This window comes from Phyllostomus hastatus, unplaced genomic scaffold, assembly GCF_019186645.2.
Source record: "Phyllostomus hastatus isolate PE091 unplaced genomic scaffold, TTU_PhHast_1.1 phas_scaffold_78, whole genome shotgun sequence".
Classification (NCBI taxonomy): Eukaryota; Metazoa; Chordata; class Mammalia; order Chiroptera; family Phyllostomidae; genus Phyllostomus; species Phyllostomus hastatus.
Window position 1 is genome coordinate 17,983,069 of NW_025334041.1, and position 24,992 is coordinate 18,008,060.

Consider the following 24,992-nt stretch of genomic DNA (forward strand, 5'->3'; position numbering starts at 1 on the left):
CCCTTCCAAGGACTAAATTTTTTTTAAATTCCAAAGATAATTAAAAAACAAACCCATACCCCAAAGAAGGCTTTTTAATTTTTTTCTTGCCTAAATGAATTTTAAAAGTTCTTTGCTTAGGAAAAAAAGTAGCAGAATGCAATGTGTATACATAAATCTATATTTCAATTACCACCTAAATTTTGTAGAGAAACATGAAACAACCAACCAACTAGTTTATGTCTTAATGTGAGAGGGAAACATTCATACCATGAAAGGGAACAGGCACGCACTCTGCCATGAAATGAGATGGCCTCGGCCAAGGTTCCAGGAGTGAGCTAGCCCCTCAGAACCAAGAATGCTGAGTGGCGCTGTGTACAAAAGAGATCCCATAGTCCAATGAAGTCAGGAATATGTCTGTCCAATGAAGTTAAATAGGTAGTGAAGGGCTTCTCAGAGCATTTAATATGCTAATAAATGTCCATTCTAAATCATGTCCTATGTTATAGCAGCAGACTTTCCCAGAGCTACTTAATAATGAAATCTTTCTGTTTTCCTCTTTTGTAGGGAGAGCATGCCTGGGCCATTGGCCAATATATCTATACAACTACAGCTAGATCTCTTTTTCTTTTTTATATTATATTTTTAATTAATAATAATAAAATATCTAGGAATAAATTTAACCAAGGAGGTAAAAGACCTATACTTGAAAAACTGTAAGAAATTGAAGATACAAATAAATGGAAGGATATACCATGCTTGTGAATAGGAAAAATGAACATTGTCAAAATGTCCATACCACCCAAAGCAATCTTCAGATTCAATGAAATCCTTATCAAAATACCAATAGTGTTTTTTAGAGAACTAGCACAAATAATTCTAAAATTTATATGGAACTACAAAAGACCCTGAAGAGCCAAAGCAAGCTTGACAAAGAACAATGTTGGAGGTATCACACTGTCTGACATAAAACTACACTACACTGCTATAATAATCAAAACAACATGGTACTGGCATAAAAAGACACAAAGATCAATGGAACAGAATAGAGAACCCAGAAATAAATCCACATCTATACGGTCAATTTACCTATGACAAAGGAGGCAGTAATATACAAAGTGGTAAAGACAGTCTCTTCAACAAATGGTCTGGGGAAACCGGACAGACACATGCAAACAAATGAAATTGGGGCACTTTCTTATACCATATACAAGAATAAGCTCGAAATAGGTTAAAGACTTAACTGTAAGACCCCAAACCATAAAACCCCTAGAAGAAAACAGGCAGTAAACTCTTTGACATCACTCTTAGCAATATTTTTGGATATATATCCTCAGGCAAGGAAAACAAAAGAAAAAATAAATGTGAGATTACATCAAACTAAAGAGGTTTTGCACAGCAAAGGAAACCACCAACAAAACAAAAGACAACTGACTGCATGGGAGAAAATATTCGCCAACGATACAACTACATCTTGATGTACCCGTTGTCTTACATATATTCCTTACTGGCTGTGTAGCAATATTCAGGTCCCCAAAACACAACATTTTTGGAACTTTGATGGAAGCCTTTAGCTACTTTACCTTAGTTAGAAATTTACATTTCTGTTTTGGTTTTGGTGTTGTTTCCACCAACATTTGTTTTCTAATTTGCCACTTGCATAGAAAGAAGTACCAACCTGAATGCTTCAAGGTACTCAGTATCTCCCATGGGGGGATCAAGGCCACCTGTCCAGGCAATATTTATGTTGTATCCTTCCCCAAGGCCTGCTCCAACCTGAGAAGAGAAAAACCACACCACCATGGGGAGAGGAGGGCACAAGGAAGAAAGCAAGAAGAGAGGAAAACAAACACATGTGAGCTCTCGAAATAAACATCAAACAACATGTCAAGCCAGCCCACCCTTGCTTGACAACCAGTGCGCTGGGTTATGCACTTGTTCTGCACTGGTTCTTGCTCCCGTGGGACAACTCAGTAATCTCGTGTAATTTAAAACACCAGCAAAGGACAAGAAAATTATGGGTAATCATGCAATGCAATTACCTGAAAGATACAAATAAAAGTAGGGCTCTAAAGAAATAAACCGAACCTCATTTGGGGCTCCGCTGCCAGGGAAAAAGTTCCCTTCATCATAGCGATGGAGGGAAATATACAGGATGCTGGGGTCAGCATAAAAGGCCTGCTGTGTCCCATTTCCATGGTGAACATCCTACAGGGAAAAGAAAACAGATGACAGATACAGTCAGGTCTAACTCCGTGTGGAGACAGAACTCTGCGTTCTGATTTTGAGTTCCCTGTCTTTCTATCCCAGCCTCCTTCTCCTTTTCTGTCCTCTCCCTATGTCCTCTTTCTCTCTCCCCTTCAACTTGCTTCCACACCACCCCCTTTACTTCCTGAACTTTCAGGCAAATTACCCTTTAATGCACTCATTTTTTAAACTGGCTTCTAAAAATCAGGAAACCACAGTGAACATGCCCTGGAGACTCCAGATGAGCAGTCATTGAGAAAGCCCAGTCCTTTGGTACAATTAGATATTTATACACCGGCCCTTTGTACTCTTTGCTTCAGTGATGGAATCTCGCATCCTGTTTTATGGAGGAATTTTATGACTTATTAACTGCCAACAGTTCATAACCCCTCAGGCTTAATTAACTAGCCTCATTGGCCTCTGAAGAAAGACTAATGTTTAAACTACAAACTAGTATTTTGCAGAAGGATCTATGGCTTACAGAGCATTTTCGCATTTCTTGACAGAACACTAAACATACGTGTATGCATTGATTTGCCAAGTCCCACCATTAAGGTCAAAGGCTTTGCAACCAGCTGAGTAAATTGGCTTTCTTGAAGCGTTCAGTTCAGTTAGTAATCCCTCAGCAGTTAGAATCACTTCAAAAGAGATGCCAGATGCAAAAAGGACTTCATACTTTATTTTGGTAAAATCGTGACGGCAAGTCAAAGACACAGGAGCATGAGCTCATTAGCTATTAAATCATTTGGTCTGAAGCAGAAAGATGGCATGGGGCTTTATGCAATCTTCTCCAATCTGCCTAATTTTAATATTATATCATGGCTTTCTTCCCAGCCTCCTTCCTTCCTCCTCTTTTTTTCTTTCCCCACACCACTCCCTCTTCCTTTAAAAAAAAACCAAAATAAAAAAAAATACCCTTGTCATTTTAATGAATAAAAAAATTCTTCAGACATGTAAATGATAATGATTCAAAATGTAACAGTTCTTTTTTTCTAATTGTTTTATAATATAGACATATGCTGGAATTGTAAAAGAAATGGGAAAAAATAAAACTAGTAGCAGTTTTTAAAATGTCTTCACTGGAAGACCTAATACCCTAAAATCTTCTGAACAAAAATAAAATAGACGACTCAAAAGCAAACAGTTTATATATTTGTACTCAATACAACATTGCTGCTACCTGTGTAACGTGTACAGTTTCAGGTTCTCTAATAAAAAAATTTGGGTCACTTTTAACTATATATAGTGCTTTATTTTGTATTAGGAAAACTCACACTGTTTTCAACAATGATTCCTACAAGTTCAGGCACTACATTAAATCTTTGCATGGCTTACTTAGCAGTCATGTGGTGTATATGGCACTATCCCTATGGTATTTTAAATTAGTAAATTAAAAATTTACTAAAATTAGTAAAATTAGTAAATTTAGTAAATTAGTAAAAATTAGTAAAATTAAAACTTTACTAATTTAAGCCCTGGCTGGCATGGCTCAGTGGATTGAGCACAGGCTGCGAACCAAAGTGTCGCAGGTTCGATTCCCAGTCAGGGTACATGCCTGGGTTGCAGGCCATGACTCCCAGCAACCACACATTGATGTTTCTCTCTCTCTCTCTCTTTCTCCCTCCCTTCCCTCTCTAAAAATAAATAAATAAAATCTTTAAAAAATCACTAATTTAGAAAAAGTAAACTCAGACTCAGAGTTTCAGTAATTTACTAAGGTGATAGAAAGAATAATTTGCAAGACAGCATCTTGAATATTCTTCTTACTCCAAAGGCCAAACTGGTAACCATTGTATTGCTAACTTCCATTCATGATCTCTTTGATCCCCTTAGCAAACCTGTGAGGTGAGACTGGTGGTCATTATTGCTCCTTACTGAAATTTGCATAGCTTGTCTTCACTGCAACCTCCAGCCCAGAACTCCCTCCCTGTGGAGGGTTCTGAAAGCCTGCGCTGAGCTTGCTCTCCACAGTGTAGACATCCACTTGTCCTCTCTCCCTTCCATATAGTACACGGATCCAAAATCAGTTAAGGAATCAAAAAATACTGAGGAAGATGTGCAGCATTCTGCAGCCTTGTTCTGATTCAAGGAATACTCATCGGGAAAAAATAGCTTACTGAAAAATTGATATATATATATATCAATTCCTGGATTTCTGAATGTTCAGAGGAAAGTAAAGAGAGATGGTAAAATTATTTTCCTTTATGTGAACAAAATGAAACAGCTTAAGCCACAATGTCCTTTGAGATTGCTACTGGATACCTAGAGGAAGAACAAATAAAATTCTTTGAAAAACAACAATGAAAGAACGTTTGCATATCTACTACATGATAGAAATTTTAGCCAGCATTGTAAGAAAAATGTTTCTTGGGGCAAAATGTACCCATACTTTGAAACCCCAAAATATATACTGCCTTGATAACTTTCCTTTCTATAAAAGTTACTATAAAAGTTTATTTAAGAATGTCAAATGAAAGATGATCATCTATCTTAAAAAAGAAATCGTTTGTTCATGAAAAATGTGTTGGGTGCTTATTACTGAATACATTTCTGAATAAGAAATATAGTCTTGCCCACAGCACAGTAAGCTTTCAACTGACATTTTCATTGAAATTCACAAGTCCATTCTAAAAATACTCAGATAATTCTTGATTCCATGTTCATATTCACAAAGTTTTTAGAGATAAAGGAAAGACAGACCAAATGTGCCTTTTGTTTTAGTTAATGACTTATAATACAACCTTGAAAAGTGAAAATATACATATATTTTTTCAGCTTTCTTTGCTATAAAATACTTATGCAAAGTACTTAACGTTCAGGCATGACTGGAGGACTTATTTCTCAATGGCAACAAAATATATGGGACTGTTATAAGAAAAATCATTGGTGATTATATGAAAGTCCTATAATGATGAAATTAACTAAATCATTACATGCCTCAAAATACACATTGTGTATAAGATTTTCTTGAAATGCTGAAAAATCACTTCAATATTTTTACTGCTCAAAAATACACTGAATAAGAATTCTGCACAAGAATTTAGAACCAATATATCCTTATTAAAATGTTAAAATAGCTTTGATTAAGTTATATATTCTACCAGCTAAAGTTATCACTTATAATAATTTAGTGACAATTCTTCAGTCAAGTTTGGTGCTTGATCAAAAATGGAAATACCCCAAATCTGACATTTAACGTGGCCTTTCTTTTATGAAGAAAGCCCCAAATGTATTATTTTCAACTGGAAGTCACATCATATAAAAGCTACCTGAGTCATCCAGGCAAATCATACTTCTAGAACAGCTTCATACCCTGAACACGATGACCAGTCTCTTGAGAGATGGAAAGCAAGTGCACCTGCTCCCTCTCCTCGCCAATCTGAATGTCTTTGGAATCTACCCCAGAAGGAGAATTGGAATGAATAAGCTCCACAGATCAACTAGGATTACTTCTACCTAAAATATTCACTGCCTCTGAATTTGGCTGTGGCCCCCAGGAGGAGGTGGACTAAAGTTCTGCTCTCTACTTACTAGGCATGCAAAGCTGCAGATACCAGCTGCCGGACAAGAGGGGAGCTCTGCCTTCCTTTGGCCCAAGAATTTGTGGAGCTAGTTCACACTTGATTAGCTAAAATTAGTGACTTTGGACATTCAGGAATGAAGTTCTTTTGCCATTAAAGAGCCTTCAGTTCTCCTCTGCTAACTTGCAGGACAGACCTGTCAGCCAGGGGGAACGGATGTCTCAGAGCCACGTGGCACTTTAAAACTTCCTTCTCGGCAGCTGGAAGGAACAGGGGAATTTCCTCAAAGTCTCCCTGCAGCTGCAGAATTTGGACGACTTGAACGTAAGAATACGCAGGCTGGTGGTGATCTCAGAGGCAACCCTTTGGACAGAACTTCATATATTTAGAAAATCTGAAACAAATACTTCTCCTCTACTACAGCCTGCTGGGAAATCAGTATCCTTTATGATTGGATAATGGAGCAAATTCATAATCAAAGGCCAGTAATCTTACAGGATACGCCTTGGAGCTACCAAGCAACTTATTTTATAAATCATACTGAATTATCTCTAGCAGTATTCTTACATTAACGTACAAAAACAAAACGCTACAGACAAATCCTCCCAGGTGAAAAATATCCATCTAGCCTAAGCTAGGCATTTTAGCCTCCAAGTTCATTGTACAATTCATTACTTTAGCGCTGGGATGTCGCCAATGCGTTTTCATAGAGACTCAATGGCTACTGATTATTTTCACAGAATCACAAAACAGTAGCAGAAGAGATTCCTTAGAACATAATAATAAAAGACTCTTAAGGATAAGATGAACAGTTTACCAATCTTCTTCCCCCACAATTTTGACAAATTTAGAAAGGTTAGAAAAATTTTCCCCGATCCTCAGTCTTCATCTGCTGTCCTTCCTTCAAGTTTTTGGTTCATCTTTCTAACAGAACCTACAGTACTAGAAGTCTACTAAATTATTTTTAATTTACTCTCTTATAAATATGTAAACCAGGAATTATTAATTAGTTAAAATGTCATTTTGTACGTACATGGGACAGTGTGTGCTGATGTCCTCCTTTTTGTTAAGCTGTAGGACCTCGCTGCTGTAGTATATCTAGGCCTTCAACACGTTTCTTTAATGGTGAACTATGACCTACACTGAAACTTAAGCATGGTTGCAAAATACACGGACAGTTGGGTTTCAATGTCTCAGCACCAAGTGCTTGCAGTAAGGCTACACCACTGTATGTGAAAAACAGCCATTCCTACCAAGCCCTGGAAATGTTTATCAGGTTTTCATTCCCTTTATCTTCGTTTTAACTTAACTTAGTATTTCTTCCCACGGCTTTGTCTGCACTCTCCGCCCTTGCGGAGTGCCTGCTTAACTGAATCGGAGGCTGGATGGTGAGGCCACGACTTCCCAATAAGATTTAATTATGAGTGCAGATATGAACAAGATTTAGACTATTAAGCCTTGCACTTCAAAAAAAAACTTTTAACATATTTTGCCTTTAAATCTTTTATCACCTGCAAAAATTAATTAAGTGCAGATGTAGCAGGTTCGCTTTGGATGCCAGGGTTCATTTCCTGTCTATGCTTTGTCAGACAACCTATTACACCTCCTCGTGAACTGGAGGCAAACCGAAAACGGGGCTCATAAATCACCAGTCAGCTCTCTTTCGCCCTTTCCTGGGCTGGTCCTTTTGTATGGGGCAGATCTCCAGCTCATTATTCCTGAATATACTATAGACAACATGCCAAGTGTCATCTGCATTTAAACAAGCCATTTGTTAAACAAATTATAACTCTATTGTGTAAGAATGTATCATGTTAAAATGCAAGACTAATCTAATGCCTCTGACTTTAATCACTCAGGGTCCCTGCCGGGAGTCATCCCAAACTGGCATACGTGATCTGAAATCTTCTCAGAAAGAATGACATGCTGACTTGTTTTAATAATACCACTGTTGCACAACAAGCAACATGATTGCTAACCAAGGGAAGTGGCCAATTGGTTACCAAAGCAACAGCATTCTTTCCAGCACATCTGACTGTTTAAAGTCTATATTCTGTAGGGAAAAGTAAATTCAGGTTCTGTTGGGTTATTTTAACTGTGGAAGTATCAATTCATTTAAGGATCATAAAAGTTGCCCTGATCTGCGCCTTCTTCTCATTAAATTGCAGTTAACACCATGAAAGTGAAACGCGAATGTTTATGGTTTCAGAACTGCAATCCTGAATTTAATGAGTTTCCACATTCAAAGGAAACACACCCTTCAGTTGTTTGCAAGTGCTAAAAGCAAGACAACCTCACAGAGAAATACAAAGTCACTCTCTTTTATCTAGAGTCACTGAAAATGCAGCTCTGGCCAGGAATACATACCAGATCTACAATCAATATCTTGCTTATATTTAGTTGGTCTCTCAAGTATTTGGCGGTAATTGCAACTGAATTAAAAAAGCAGAACCCCCTGCGGAATAGAGAAGAACAGAGAAATAAGAAAGCAAATCAGCCGGGAAAACCATTATAAATAATGTTCAGAGCATTTTAAAAAATGCTATATGATCTCTGAAGCCATAAATCTGCTTCTGGGAGTACCTCGCAAGATTTTTCATTCCATCTGCTAACAATTAGAGGCTTCAGAGACATGCACGGGGCAGGTGACTGCCAGGAACCGTGGCGCTTGGAGATGGGCAACCGTCCCTGGTACTTACATGGCTGTGGATTCTTCCGCGTGATGGCCTGGGGGCCTCACAACAGCAAATCCATTCTGTAAGAACAAGATATGTTTCCAATGATCAGCTATGGGAGGATGGCTTGAACCTTCGAGTACTACAGAGCATCGGGCACACAGAAAAAGACTGAAGTATAGATAGAGGCTTCCGAGTTTGTTTCACTGCCCCATCACCATTGCACAGAATCAACAGAAACAATATAAGTGATCCCATTTTCTCAGATTGTGCCTTAAAAAAAAAGGCTCACCCCAGAGCCAAGGGAAGAACAGGGGTTTGGGGGCTTGTACCTAGCTGTCAAATGTGCACGTCAGCTGATACTTTAGCATAATTCATATTCAAGAGCAACTTCTTATTTTATGATGCCAACATCCTACAGAGGGAGAAGAAAGTCACTCTTGGTTCAGGCTTGGGTCAAAGTTCGGAAAACACGGGGAAGATCCAAAGTGAAAATTCTTTAGCTGGATTCCCTCAATGGTTATTTCCACTTCAGTGTCAGCAAAATGATAAATTTACACTCACACACCCACATGCACACAAAAGAAACCCCAGAAAGGTGAAAAAGAGAACAATGGAAAGCCCATATTTCTTCCAGCCTATAAATTTAGCTTGGATGGCTGCCAAGACTTGCAACTTTATTGGATTCCCTAAGTCAATTTCTAGCCCGCATTCTGGAATTTTATAAAGAATTCCAGGGCTGAGTAGCAATCAGATCTGTCCATGATCAAGGAATGCCTTAACCTCCAGATTAGCTGGAATGCCTCACGGAAAGCTGAAGGAACTCCAGCATGCAGGCAGGGAACGATAAATCCTTGCAAAGCCAGAATGCTCAGAAATGTTGGGTTTCTTGACATGAAAAAAAAAATCATTTATCAGATGGTTTACACCACCTTTCACTTAACTATGATTCGAGTGTTATGCTCCAAAGACAATGTTTTTTTAATATACAATCCTAAAACTTTTGAAATAATTTTAATATACCCCAGGGATATGTTTTCCAAATCTTACTACAAACACAAAGATAATATCAAGAAAAGTAGTCTATTCCCTAGGGCTTTCAGCAAACACAAATTTTTCTAGAATGGTATGGTAATTAACACACAATGGGTTAATTTGTTATATATTTTGATAAGCACATATATAATGATTAACTCAGGAGCAAATCAGAAGTCAAATATCACAGTATCAATTATAAATACAAAGGTGATATACAAATGGTGATATATTCCCTATTCCTGTTATTAAGGTACTTACTATCTTTCTGATATCTATGATAAACATGAAAGAAACTAAAGGAGTTCTGACAATGGAGAACTCAGTAAAGATTCAGATAGGTGGCATGTATTTTATTGGGAAAACAACAGGGTGAAGCTAACAACAACTATAATATAAGGCAAAGCAATTAGCATGCAATGATCTTTACATTTAGATTAACATTAATAATAATCTTTTACAATTCAATTGAAAATACTGCCTTATGGGTAAAAGTAGTGGCTAGACAATACAAAGAAGATCAATCCAGTGATCAATAAACTATTCAGTTTATATAAGTAATCAAATGAAAGTGTATGAAAAGCCCAATGGAAAGGCATTTTTCCCAACCAAGAAACAGAAAATTTTAAAAATACTTTATGTTGACAATGGAGTTGTGCCTTATACACTCATAAATGCTGCTTGTAGGAGGATAATTTATTATGGCCTTTTTGGAAAATAACCCACTCTATCTAGAGCCTTTAAAATATTTATATACTCTTTGAACATATAAGTAATATAAGAATAAGTAATCTACTTAAAGGATTTTTGCCCTAAAGGTGTTATTTACTGTGCAGACAAGTATTTATGTAAAAGATGTTTTATTTATAACAGGAAAAATCGAAGTTAACTGATAATAGGAGAATGCTTATATGAATTATGGTACATCTATACTGCAGGATATTAGACAGTTATTAAAATTTTGTTATAAATAATTAGTGGAACAAAAATACTCATAAGTTTCAGAAGTATTAGTGTTGAAAATAATATATACAGTATGATGTATCTAAGTGATGGTATTACATGGGTTATTTTTAATTTATAATTTCATGCCCTTTCCAAATGGTTTTACAACTTATTTCTTGCACTTATTTCATAGTGAAAAAACATGTAAAAGGAAAACGTGGCAAGGTAGATTTTAATGGGCTGTGTTCAAAAAGGCAGAAAAAATGTTTGAAGGGCATTCTGGGCAGGAGGAAAAGCATGAACAGTGGCTTAGAAGAAAGGAGTTTGGAAAATATTATATACAGGAAATCAGTCTAAATAGAGATCATGTTAAAGAACAAACTGGAAATGAAATCACATAGGTAATTAGCTGGATTATAGAGGACAAAAATGTCAAATAGAATTTGAATTCCATCTTCCTTTTTTCTCTTACAGCCAAATTCCTTGAACAAAGAAAGAGTCTGCCTTTCACTTTAAAATCTTCCACAGCAACCTCCGCCATTCTACTTAAACTGCTTCTGAAACTGCTTGATTTGCGGTTGAAAAGTATCTTCTTGTTGCTGCAAACAAACTTTCTCCGCAGTCATCACGATCCACCCAAACCTTCCGTGGTGCTCTCAGAAATGGTGAACTCCCTTACATTTCCGCTGTCTTCTAGGAATGTCCCCTTTCCTACGCTGACACCTGGCAACGCTGCTCCTCCCCGGATCTGTCTGCTCAGGTGGTAGCTCCTTCCTGACACCTTGCAGGGGATGGAGCTGGCCTTCTTGTTCCTCATGGCCGCATGGACAGCAGGTATCCCATGGCACCCACCCATCCCATAAAACTCTCTTGTAAAAGCCGACTGGATCACCCAGAAGAGAGAAGATACAGCCCAGTGAGATGACAGACTGAGTTCCCCGCCAGTTCACTCCCCTTCCCGCCTGTTAATCTTCCTCCTGAGGTCCAGCCCACCACCTGCCATTAGGATCCCATCCCCTCCTAATTTTCTACCTTCATTGATGTTTTCTCACGAACATATTATATTAAATCCATATTAAATTTCCAATTATATACATTTCATTGAGTTTTAAATAGGCTTATGTTTCTGCCATCTTGAAAATAAATTTTATGTTAACCAAGTTAATACAAATATATACAAATATGAGGGGGACCCCCCAAAAGTGGAATTTATTTATAAAAATTGTGTATTTATTTTTACATGTTTAAACTTCTGTCACCTAGAAAGTACTCTCCAGTGGATGCAATACACCTATCGAGATGTTCTTTCCACTGCTCAAAACAGTTTGTGAACTTGATTTTGATGCCTTTTAGTGCTTCTGCCATTTTTTGTTTTGCCTCTTCCACATCAACAAAATAGTTCCTTTTGAGGACTTTTTCATCTGGGGAAACAAAGAAAAGTCTCTTGGGCAAGACTGACAGAATAGGGAGGGTGGGGCACGGGGGTCACACCATTTTTGGTCAAAAACTGCTGAACACGCAGCACAGTGTGCATGGGCACGCTTGTAAATCACCCATCATGAAACGGGCAAACATGTTCAAAGAGTCTTCAAAAAAAAATTCACCAAACCTGAATGCCGCCTCTCACAACAATGCCAGCTGGTATCCTGATACAGATGCATTTCTAGAACATTCACTTAGTGGAGGAATCCTGCACTAAAGGGGCCCACTTGCCAGAAGATAATTCCATTTTGGGGCTCCCCCCTCACATAAAAAGTGATATATCTATTCTTAGTCCCACTGAACCCCCCAACTACCTTACTTATTTTCTTCCCCTTTAGCTACCAACATTCTTCAAAGGGTAGTCTACCTTGCTTTTTCAGTTTTCCTTTTCCTCACCTCTGCCTCTGTCGCCAATCTCTACTTTCTCTTCCACCCCCACTAGTCCACTAAAGAGGTTTTACTTTGGTCACCAGTGGCCTCCATGTCACTAAATCCAATGACATTTTTATGGTCTCAGCCTATTTGGTTCTTCATTAGCTTTCAACACTATTAGCTACACCTTCCACTTTAAAACCCTCTTCTCTTGGCTTCTGTGACTTTGTATTCTCCTGGTCTTCTTACCTGTCTTCCTAATCATTCTCTCTTGAAGGTTCACAATACTCGGCCTGCTCATTAAATACTGAAGTTACTCAAGACATCATCTTCAACTTCTCCTCTTCTCTTTCCACTCTTACTTCCTAGGCAATGCAACTGCTCTCATAATTCAATTACCACCTCCCACCAGATACTTCACAGATTTCTATTTCCACTGGGCACTGGGCACCAGACCGAAATAGCAGCCTAGTATTCATTATGAGCACTTGGCTACCCCAAGGTCATTTCAAATTCGGTACATCCAAAATAGAACTCTTTATCTTTTCCCAGCCTTCTCTAACTCACCAATGTAACCATGACTCATTCAGTGTCTGGAGTCAGGAGCCTTATCCCGAGCTATCCTTAATGGCTCCCACCTCCTAGCCTTCTTCGATCTCATTTAAATTCATGACCAATTCCTGTTGGTTTCACTTCCAGATACCACTGATATCTATGTACTTACAGCTGTATCCTTGCCTTGAATATTTGGCCTTCTGAATGTCGGCCTTTCTCTTCATTGCTCCTCCAGTAATTATTCTTGGTACTTTCAATAGCCACACAGATACTCCATTAAATACCATGATTTCTCAGATCTCTGGCTTGTCACCTTCAATAAATTTGTCTTCTGTTTACAGTCATACTTGCAGACCTTGCCATTACCGGTAAGACATCTCCTCCATAATCTCAATGTTAAACATTCAAATATCACACTCTCCTCATATTCTATTTTCCAGTTAATGCTTCAAGTGCACTGAGACTTCCAATCAATTGATCTTATTTAACTTTTGCTCTCATTTGTCCCTCCACCATATTCACTGCCCTCTTTCTCTACTTTAGGGTCTATTATATTCAGTTCCTGTAAGTACTTTCAGATACCTTATCCCTCGTTCCCTTCAATATACTCTCCTGATCTTTTACTCTGCTCAGGCTACTGCAATGAAATGCCAAAGTCCTGGGTGGCTTAACAACAGAAGCTTCTTTCTCTCGTTCTGGAGGCAGGAAGTTGAGATCGAGGTCTGACAGGGTTCAGTTTCTCTTGCAAGCACTCTTCCTGGTCTGCCTTTTTCCCTGGAGTCCCCATGTGGCCTTTCCTCTGATGCACATGCATAAGGAACAGAGAGAGAGAGAGAGAGAGAGAGAGAGAGAGAGAGAGAGACAGAGAGACAGAGAGAGAGAGAGAGAGAGAGAGAGAGAGAGAGAGAGAGAGAGAGAGAGAAGGGGGAAAGGAGGGAAGACACAATAGTGTCTCTTCCTTTTCTTATAAAACTGCCAGCCCTACCAGATTAGGGTTCCACCCTTAGGACCTCATGTAACCTTTATCACTCCTCACAGATGCCTTCTCCACATACAGTCACAGGGGCGGTTAGGGCTTCTCCACATACATGTGGGCGGGCACAAACCTCCCATGCACAACAGACTTTCAGTCTCCTTGTCCCTCTCTTCCTTCAACATAGGCCCCTGGTAACATGCCCGCACTGAGTAAACACAGCTCACATCTGCTCTGCTCCCGCACCTGGAACTGTACAAAAGGAACATAACTGGTCTTCCTTTAAATTCACGACTGCAAACCTCAGGTATGCTCTTCATGACACCCAGCAATCATAACATATCCCTTGGTCAATTAACTCTCCGAGTCTTTCAGACGAGCATTTCTACCTTCTTTTTTCAAACCTCCATTAACCCCTGCACACTCTTTACCCCTTGCTGATGACTTTGCTTCTCATTCCACTTAGAAAATAGAAGCAATTAGAATAAAATGTCCTCATCCTTCCAGCATAAAATCTACCCATCTTTCCCTTCCTTTGCCTCATCCTGTCTAAAGGCTACTAATTGACCTGTGTATTTAATCCCACCCTCTCTGACCTATTCAAGGTAATCTCCTCTACGGTTTTCCCCTCTCTCTGTGGTGTTGTCAGTTTTTTTCCTATGCTGGATTGTTGCAACCAAACTAAGAATATATTTAAGTATCTCCTGTTAATAAGAACAAATTCAAAAGACAAATAACAGTATTATACAGGGTAGAGGAAAAGTAGGTTTATAGTTGTCTGTCTGGAAAATAACACAATAATGAACAAATAATAATACAAGAATATTTTTTTTCAAGTACTCACAACTGTAAACCTACTTTTGCCCCACCCTGTATTGTAATTCTATAATGTAACATATAAAACATAAAAACCATATTTGCAAATAGTAATGTGATAAATAATAAGCTCTAAAATGTTGTACTCACTTAACCCTAACAATATCTGAGGGCAGATATTATCCTCATTTCATAAATGAAAAAATTCAGTAGTAGAAAGATTAAAGAACTTGCTGAAGGTTCTTAAGGTTTATAACTAGCAAGTGACAGTGCTGGGATTCTATCCCAGACAGGCTGGCACCTTTGAACAGGTGCATTTAATAAAAGCCAGCATTTAAGATTAGCCACACTGTGAACCTGGCCTCACCCCCTCTTCAGCTTCACCTCCTACCAGCATCCACTGTGTTTTCTCCGCTCCAGCCACCCTGGCCTTGTCTCCCCCAGCCACAGGCCTTTGCCCACATTCCTGGTTCAGTGTAGAATGCCTTCCACTTGCCTGTGCCCTACCTCTACCTGGACAACACACCCTCACCTGCCCATTTCAGTTCCAACATCGCCCCCACAGGGAAACCATCCCTGAGCCCAGGCACGTCATAATCATGCCCTCTGTTTGCAGTCTTAAAGACAGGCAGCCCTCATTCCTGAGAAGGTGCCTCAGTTTGTAACGATATCCCACTTAGTCTGATTGACTGATTTGCTTTATTATTTTTGATTATTGTGGTCTATGATTAACATCCCTATGTAAAAGTTAATTTGAATGAGAAGGAAAGGAGTCTGTCTTAATAACTGATGAAATTTCCATTTTCTTGTTAACTTTATCAAAATGTCAAACTTACTTGTGTATTCCTTATATACAGTCAAACCCTCCCCAGGAAAGTAAAGGGTAGTCAGTAAGCACATCACCAGAACCACTCTAAGGGTTCACTTTTTCACCCCACCTTACCACAGTTCAAATTCTTCCACATCAACTCAGTGTACTGCAATGGCACTAATGGGAACTGAACATTGGAAAGTACGAATCTGATTATTTTAGCTGTTGCATTCCTTAAGATAGTCTCAGGGACAGCAGACATGTATATTTTCATTCCTCTAACATCCCCATGCTCAAATAGGTAAATTCAATGGATAACAAGGACCATAATGAATTTCCACTTTCTACATAGAGTAAGTTGGAGTTCAGAAAGCATGATAATGTGGCCCAATTGCCACTGAGGAGAGTGATGTAGAACGTCAAGAACATACTGTATAACAGAATCAGCCAATGCATACAGAATCCATTAAGAGAAAAGCAAAGATCACTCATAAACTCTTAGAAATATTAAGTGATGAACTGGAGCTTAAACTACTTCTAATACCCAGCAGGCCTGTTAGCCACATACTAAGTTTGATTTGTTTATTCTTTATAGAAGCATAAATACAGTGTACAATACAGAAAATCTGTGTGATATTTATAAACTGACAAGATTTGCTTCTCTGTTAAGAAGTAGTTGATCAACTATTAGCTTTTTACTTATTTTTTTAATGTAATTCCAGTTTGGAAAGCTACAAGAATAAATCTTTCCTGTTGAAAATGTTTTATATATAATATAACTTCTTACAATCCAAAGAGCAATTGAGCATGTCAGACTAGTTGATTGGAGTTCTGTTTTTAAAATTTCTTTTTTAGTGCACTGCTAATTTAGAGCTCAGTAATTACCTCATGATGCCCACGTATTACCACTACAGTATTTGTAAATGTACTAAAGTATCAATCCTCAATGAAGAAATATGTATCAAAACCAAGCACAGCATGGAAAAACTCTATAGCATGTATTTCCAAGTAAAGATGTGATGGTTGAATTATTACTTCCAATACACTTGCTGAATCGAAATGTCATGTGCAATGATTTAAGTGCTTGAAGTATTTCACTGGAAGTCAAAATCGAAGGTACTTCTGATTCACACTGATGCATTATCCACTTTGAAAATAACTTTAAGTTATGTTCCTCTACCTACATACATAGGTTGATTTTTAAAAGAAGAGTTGGAAATATGTTAATCTACTCGACATTCAATGATAACTATAATTGTCAAGCATAGCGGTACATAAGCTATTTGGTGCTGGTATAAAGAAGTGCTGAAAACAGCCAGAACCTGCAATTTACGTGACTATGCTAAGAGAGCCAACTTATCTCCTCTACCCAATCCATGTGCTCTCAAGTGCCCTTTCTAGCCTCACAATAAACGTGGTTGCTAAGTACTCAAATCTTTTTCCTGCTGATAGCTCAAAAGAGTAATGAAAATAAAGCAGGCATTAACTGATTTGATACATTTTATTGACAGTAATAAACTCCCAGGTCTTTACATTAAGTTGGACAGAGGTAAAGAAGTCAGAAACACGGTCAAGATAATGCTTTTGAAATATTTAGGCAGAAGATCCTGATGTTCTCCTCCTATACTAAAAAATTTTGTTTCTCAAAATCATGGCTTTAAATAAGTGTTATCTTCTACTGAATCCTATCTGGGTTTCTTAATTGTTGTGTGGGGTCTTGGTTTTATTTGTTTTTTGTTTTTTTGGTTTTTGTTTTTTGGTTGAGTGGAGGTAATGATATTTGTTGTAACAAGATTTAAAATACAAATAATTCTGTTCATCTTGCTATATTAAGTACTTCAAGGAATTCCCTTCCTGCCATTCAGGTAAAGTTCAATAAGGCAAAAATGTTCATCAAAATTTTCTAGCATCTGGTGGGACACCTATGATGGTTCATTTGAACTTACCTGAACTCTGCTCCCCCCTCCAAAATGCTGCCAGTTACACTCAACATAGAGGTATGAGAATCCATTCTTTTTGCCAACAAAACTGAAAATTCTTCAATGGCAATTAAATGAAAGTCAGGTGAATGCTACCTTCCCTTCCTATCACTCTGCTAATGGATTTGGGGGTTTAGATCATCAGAAACCCACCCAGAAGAACGAAAAACAGCTACTGACATATTCTACCTTGCTTTCCCCACTCCTGTTTACTTTGTGGGAGCTTGTACAATTCTCTCAGGTTCCACTTTCCAGGAATGGCTCAGGCATAGCAGTATTGTTAATGACCTGTTAAATAACCTGCAATCTAGAGCTGACCATTATAAATATGATACAGCTAGTCACTCGTGCAATATGCCTTATACAGTAGTCTTCCCTTTTCCATTGGAGTCACGTTCCAAGGCCCCAGTGGATGTCTGAAATGGCAGGTAGTACGAAGCCCTCTCTATATTATATTCTTTCCTATGCATACATACCTATGATGAAGTTTATAATCCATTTATACATCAGGCATAGTGAGAGATTATAACAATTACTAGTAATCAAATAGGATAATTATAACAATATACTATAGTAGTAAATGTCGTGTGAATTCTCTCTCACTCAAAATACCTTATTGTAGTGTACTCATCTTTTTACTTAAAGAAAGCACTTTATGGCTTCTCCGTGGCAAACCCAAATTGTCAGCATCATTATGCTTGCACTTTGAAGCCATTATTAAGTAAAATAAGGGTCACTTGAACAAAAGCTCTGTGATACTAGGACAGGTGATCTGAGTCCCCAGACAGCTACTAAGTGACTGATGGGCAGGGAGCAGACACCACACGGGTATGCTGGACAAAAGGATGAATTCTCGTCCTGTGCAGGATAGCATGAGATATCAGACGCTACTAAAACTGGACACAATTTAAAATCTCTAAATTGTTTATTTTCAGAATTTTCCATTTCATATTTTTGGACTGCAGTTGGCTATAGGTAACCAAAACCACAGACAACGAAACTGCATTCAAAGTTCCTGTGAAATAGTAACTGTAGATTTTTGCCGTACTTGGAAGTCTTCCTCTTTAGCTACACTAATATCTGTGAGGAAAAAATAGTTCCACGTGATTTCCCAGCTTTACTTCCTTGCAATAAGATCTTACTTAGAAATAAAAGAAATTCATTATGTCTAGTAAACATCACAAATAGTTGGTCTGCCTTAATTGTGAGAGTCTTAGAGAAGAGAGAGAGAAAGAGATTATATTACTTAGAGACCTACTACTGACACATGCTAGACTTTATCCACTTGTGCTCAATTCCATAAGTTTATAAGAAATACTGTGTAATATCTTTATTGTTAATTCTATATATAAAATATGAAATCTAGTTTCGTGACCATTTCTGAAGCAAGGGAATTGAACAGAAATATGAGGATAAAAAATACTGTGTTGCAGGATACTTGAACACTCAGTTAATAGGTATCTCCAACTGATATTAGAACTATTTGTATTGGGGTAAAATTTGGCATTCAAATTAGTAAATCAAGCCTTTTGGGTTCCCTAAACCTGCAATTCACTGGGATGCATCTTATTTTGGAATATGCTAATATATGCCTTAAAACGAGTTAACTTTGGTTTTTAAAAGGGGCTTTCTAAATAGAGAGTTTGCTTGAGAATCAATGCTATTAATCTACAGCCTTTGAGGGGAAAAACTTTCACAAAGAAAGTTTGTCTCTCACATGCTAGAATCTGGGAGGTTAAAGGAAGCAGGGAGATTTGCCAAGAAAACAATAAGGGACATATGGGAATACCATTTTGTTTCTTTGAGTGAGCTCAAGGGAGCCAGGAAAACAGGAGCCCAGCATTAGCAGTTTAACTGAATGGTGGACCTCAAAGCATATGCACAGCTGCCAGCCCCTCTCCCTGAAGAATCCAGAAGGAAGGAGCTTGATGACAGCACTGGAAAACAGTTCTTAGGAAGCCCGGCATTTGTGGCCCATAATGCCCACAGCCTTGAGCTTGGCAACGATGTCGCTATAGATAGGAATAAACACATTCATGAAGAACCAGTCTCCTGGTGGAAGGGAGACAGGGCATTTGATGGTGCTTATATTACACATAATTTAAGCTGAGCCCTGAATGAAAATAATAACAATGGATTCACTATGAAGAAGTTTTTGTTGTGTGTGTGGTGGGGGAAGACATCAGGATGTGGGTCTTGGTAAGGCAATAATAACCCACTGAAAGCAATTTGCTTAGTTTATCAACCAGTGGTTTCAGTTGACAAAATGCCCAACAATTTAATTCCCTTAACTTTTTGAAACATGACTGGTTTTTGGACCACACTGACCGAAAAAAAATCAGGTATTTTTCATCACGTAAAAAGAGCCTCAGTATGAAAAGTTTCTAAAGACAAGAAAGTAGGGCAAAGAGTTTTTGCTTTTGCTTTTTTTCTTTAAGATCCAGAACAGAAAACATTTTTAAGACAGATGATCAGAGCCTTCTGTGAACATAACAACATAAAATAATAGCATGACAGTATAATAGCAGTAATCATAATAGCATGGCATTATAATAATAGGAAGATGATAGTAATGACCAAGACCTGAGCATAGATGGTATCGAGGGGGAAAGACTGCATCAAAAATGCCTCATAGTAAGATCGCTGTTGTTACACTCGCATCTTACTACAGAAGATTTGCATCCAATCAATGGTTGTTCCTCAGTATCTTTTTGGTGCATACATACGTTTATTCAATTAGATACATAAAATTTCAAAAATCTTAAGAGTGGCAATGTACATTTTATAACTATTATCAAAATGTCTAGTGTTTATGTACATAATTTTTAACTGTGGCCCTATTATTCTTACTCTACTTGTGAATTTTCTTCTTTCATTAAATTCTAATTCTCCACGAGACTTTAACATGAATAGCTACCAATAATTAAATTGGTCGATTTAGTTAAAAGTAGGCAACTGAATAAAAATTTCAACTCAAGGAACTAAATTATGTACCATTATATACATTATAGCATCGTGTAGAAAGAATACTGAATCACCGGATCAGACTTCTCATTTTAGAAGTTCATGGTGTTCGGTATGAAATTTACTGTCATATAAAATTACAGAGGTGTGAAATACTTACATTCTCCAACTGTATATGATATGTACAATTTAGACACTGACATCAAAGAGCAAAACTCTTTTTACAGAGATTAAAGAAAAAAGGCAAGGAAACATCTGCATTATACATAAACCAGCAGGTATCAAATTTAATACTATCAAATATTAAAAATAAACATAATTTAGTTGGGAGATTTTTCCCCATTATATTTGCTCTATACTTAAAATATCAAAAATATAGCAGTAGAAAACCTTGTAAGTAAATATGAAATTTGAGAGTGTAATTTATTTCAGGAAGCATTCTCTCCCACCTAAGTTATTTAAAAAATACCATCAGGACTCAGACTAAATGTGTAAAGTAAGTGCCAGGGACTGAGAAGAGCTCAGCAAGGTTTGGAGAGGAGAGATGTAGACAGACTCTAAGGGTGGATGCAGCAATTTTAGTCAGTATGAGCTAAACCACATACAAGTAATGAAGCCTGGACAGTCCGAGGCGAAGAACCAGATGAAGAGGCTAGAATAGGCAGATCCAGTTACCACGGAGCAGGCAGTCAAAACTCCAAACTAGAAAGTGAAATATTAGCCATCAGAAAAGCAGATGGGCAGGATAAGAACCTGCAAGGAAGCAGACTTTGTGCAGTAGGATCATCACAGACGGGCCAACTGGGCAACAGGTCTTGATTTCTGAGTGAAAAATCTGAGTAGTAGGCAGCCTCACCTTTTAACCTAGGAGTTGGAAAGTATTTACATGTCTGTCATTTTTCTGAGGTGTAAATAATTCCATAAGTAGAGTAAATTAAAAGTTGTCATAAAGAGTCGGGGCACTCGGTACACAGGAGGTGGGAAGGTCAAGAACAAGGCCGTTTCCCATAAGAGTGAACATGTAACTGCCAAGGTTTCTCCCTTTCTCTGGTGTTTGGTAGCCATTCACAGCGGATGTGTAGAAAGCATATAAGTAATATGCATGTTCTTTCTTTCATCCAAGGTGAATAATCAAGTCAAGTACTAGGTCAATGTGCCGCCATTACAACCGCTGGCAGGTGCTCCTCATACATGTGAGAGAGAAAATGTGAAACGGGAGAGAACGTCAACATCCTCTCAAAAACAGGTTTGTTTTAGAGATCCACACTCAGTTCAGAGGAAAAAGATACGTACAAAACTTCACTTCTGCAATAGGAACAATGTAATATGAAATAAACCGAAAAGCACATTTTTCTTTAAATCATTCAAAAACTTTGGACACAAAGAAATTTTTAAAAGAATGAAACTCCAAAGCAGAGGGCAGGAGAAGGAAACCATGCAAACCTCTACTGGTTTTTAAATACAATGCTTAGTGTATTATCAAATAGTATAAGACATGTAAAGAAGCAAAATAATGAGATGTATAATCAAGTGAAAAATAAGGCAATAGAAACATACATAAGTGACTCAGATATTAAAATGATCAGATAAAGATTTTAAAATAATTATAATAAACACCTTTAAGAATCTGTAGGAAAAGATGGTGAAGAGAGATATAAAGGAGAACTTCAAAAGCAACCTGAAAGCTGTAAAAAAGAATTAACCAGGAATATTAAAAGTGTGCACTGCACTGTGGGAAATAGAAAATTATTTGAGCAGGATAAATGACAGTGTGGGTGTAATAGAAGACAAAAACAATGAACTTGACTACAGGTGAAGAGAATTACCCAGATAAAAGTACATCAAAGAAAAAAAGACTGAAGTACATTCACAGACCCTCAGTGCACACTGGGACAGTGTGGGGTGACCTAATGAACATAGAATGGGACTCTAAAACACAGAGGGCATAGAGAATGGGGTAGAATAAAGTGTGTTAAGAAATATCCGGAAGAACTCTAAAGGACACATGGACAAAACCAAGGAGGGGTGGAAGCAAGGGAGGGAGGTGGGGATGGCTGGTGTGGGGGGGAGTGGTGTTGGGTAAATGCAGACAACTGTAGCTGAACAACAATAAAATAATTTTTAAAAAGAAATATTAACTGAAAGTTCTCCAAATTTTATCAAAAACAGCCAGCACTGACACTTGAAACCCAGTGAACTTCATGCAGGATAAAAACAGAGACATAAATGAACATGTATGAGGCACCCATGGACGGAGCCAAGGGGGGATGGGATTGAGTGTTGGGAGCACCCTGCTTGGTTTCAGGAGCTATAACCCCCCATGGCTGAGGCTGAGGGAGTGACCTTCGGACCATAAGCCACTAAAGAGACAAAGCCTATCTCCCTGGCAGGAGCACCACTTCTGCTCCTTTTTTCCATAACTGGCCCCCAATGCTTGATCAGTTAGCCAATGACGGGTAAGATTCCCCAAGTGGGAAATGACCTAAGACAGGCATGATCACGTGGAGGCCTCAGGAAAGGACTCAGGGGCTATGGAGAAAGTGGGTGATGGACCCTTGCCCCTCGGCTTTGACAAAGCCTGAGTCCTCATTCTCTCTGTGAGAAGTCTCCTAATCTCTTGGCTGCCTTACTTCCCCTGCCTGACTTAAGTCTGAAACAATGACTGTGAGTGGTGCAGCCCTGGGCAGGAAAGAGCGGGTTCCCCAGGTGATCAGGCCTAAGAAAGAATATGTAAAATGCTGAGAAACCTGCTTTGCTAAGAATGCTCTCAATTAAATGATAAGGGTCCGAGCAGGAAATGAGTTTGTTTCCCAAAGTATTGTAGCCCTTTAGCTAACAGACCCTGACTCAGAATAAGCCCTAGTAGTTCTTTGTATGCTATCTACTATTTGATCCTTACTGCCTGACAATGATTAATGAACTTTACCTGTATTCCTGTGTAAATTAAAAGCCAACAAAAACCTGTGAAGGCAAGGATCGGGGCTCTCTCCTTTGAGAGAGTGGCCCTGCGATCCCTTTTCCTCCACAGGACTCGGTAGTCTGAGTGAATGTATCTTGTATTTCATCCATAACGCCTCAAACACTGCGGGCCGGTGTCCCCGTCAATTAAGGGTGGGAGGTGGGTGTGGGTGGGGTGGGGAAAAGTGGTGGTGGGAAAACAGAGACAACTGTATTTGAACATCAATAAAAAAAAATTTTTAAAGCTATCCAAAAAGAAAAAAAAAAACAGAGAAAAACTATACCTAATCACAAAACTACTAAAAATAAATAAATAGAAATTGGAACAGATGGAGAGAGGAAAGATGCACTAACCCATTAAATAAAGAGATCGATGATAAGAATGACAGCTGATCTCTCAATATCTAAAAGAAAGACAACGGATAACACTGCAAGGATATCTTTCAAGTGGGAAATAATGGCCAACCCAGAATTCTATATCAAGTGGTAATATCATTCAAAGATTAATGGAAAAGAAAAACATTTTCTTATAAACAAAAGATGAATCTGTTGCCTTAGGCCTGTAATACAAAGAAGGAAATTCTTCTGACTGAAAGGAAATTATACCAGATGGAAGCTTGGATCTGCCCCCACAGGGATACAGCAGACTAAGTAAGAAGATTAAATATGTGGCCAAATATAAAAGATGTCTTCTAGATTATCTCTCTCACCCACACATGTACACACAAACAAATAAATACACACAAATACTTTAAACTGGTTTCAAAACTTTCAACTATTCCAGTAAAAATAATAATTTACTCTGGAGATATATAATATGTGTGAGAGTAAAATGTATGATGAAATTAATACAGTGGGTAGGAGGAGATAAAGAGAATTACACTGTTAGCAGTCTCAATAAATATAAAATTATTCAAGTCATACGAAGTATATTTTACAACTGGCTATAGAAAGTATCTGGGAAAATCCCCAAATAGATACTAAGTAACATACTTCTAAATAATTCAGGTGTCAAAATAATCAAATGGGAAAGAAATTATAAAGTATTTTGAACATAATGAAAATAAAAATATAATATGCTGAAATTTATAGAGTACAGCTAAAACAGTACTTATGGAGAAATTTATAATAGTAAATAATATTTTATTGATTATTTTTAGAGAGAGAAAAAACTGGGAGAGGTGGTGGGAGAAGAAGGAAGGGAGAAGCACTGATTTACTGTTCCATTTATTTATGTGTTCATTGATTCTTTCTTGTATGTGCCAGGACCAAGGATTGAATAGGCAATCTTGGCATAACAAAATGATGCTCTAAGCAACTGAGCTACCCAGGCATGGCCTATAATAGTTAATAATTTTGTTCTGAATACTAAAAATTTGCTTAGAAAGTAGATTTCAGGTGTTCTTACCATTAAGAAAGGCAACTTTTGAGGAAATAGATGTGCTAATTAGCTTGACTGTAATAACCATTTTACTATGTATCAAATCATCATGTACTACACTACTACACCTTAGAAGCATATAATTTTATTAAGGATAATAAAGATATTCATAGTGCTAAATCCCTAAATTGGAAAAGATGAATAGTCTTGTCTATGACCTCAGCTTCCACGTTAACAAAACTAGAAAAAAAAAAAGAGCAAACAAAGACCAACTAAACAGAAAAAAAAGAAATACATAA

The 24,992-nt window shown here is 37.8% G+C and overlaps 1 protein-coding gene across 1 annotated transcript in view; it reads right to left on the reverse strand.

Moving 5' to 3' along the window:
• The window catches only part of HDAC9 (histone deacetylase 9), an 820,804-nt gene that overhangs the window by 154,542 nt on the left and 641,270 nt on the right, over positions 1-24,992 (reverse strand). Inside the window, exons 19-22 of the mRNA XM_045827591.1 lie at positions 8,447-8,502; positions 8,115-8,202; positions 2,068-2,187; positions 1,658-1,755 (exon numbers count right to left, since the gene is read on the reverse strand). Of these exons, the coding sequence (XP_045683547.1) occupies positions 1,658-1,755; positions 2,068-2,187; positions 8,115-8,202; positions 8,447-8,502 (362 nt within the window). The remainder of the gene's footprint in view (positions 1-1,657; positions 1,756-2,067; positions 2,188-8,114; positions 8,203-8,446; positions 8,503-24,992) is intronic.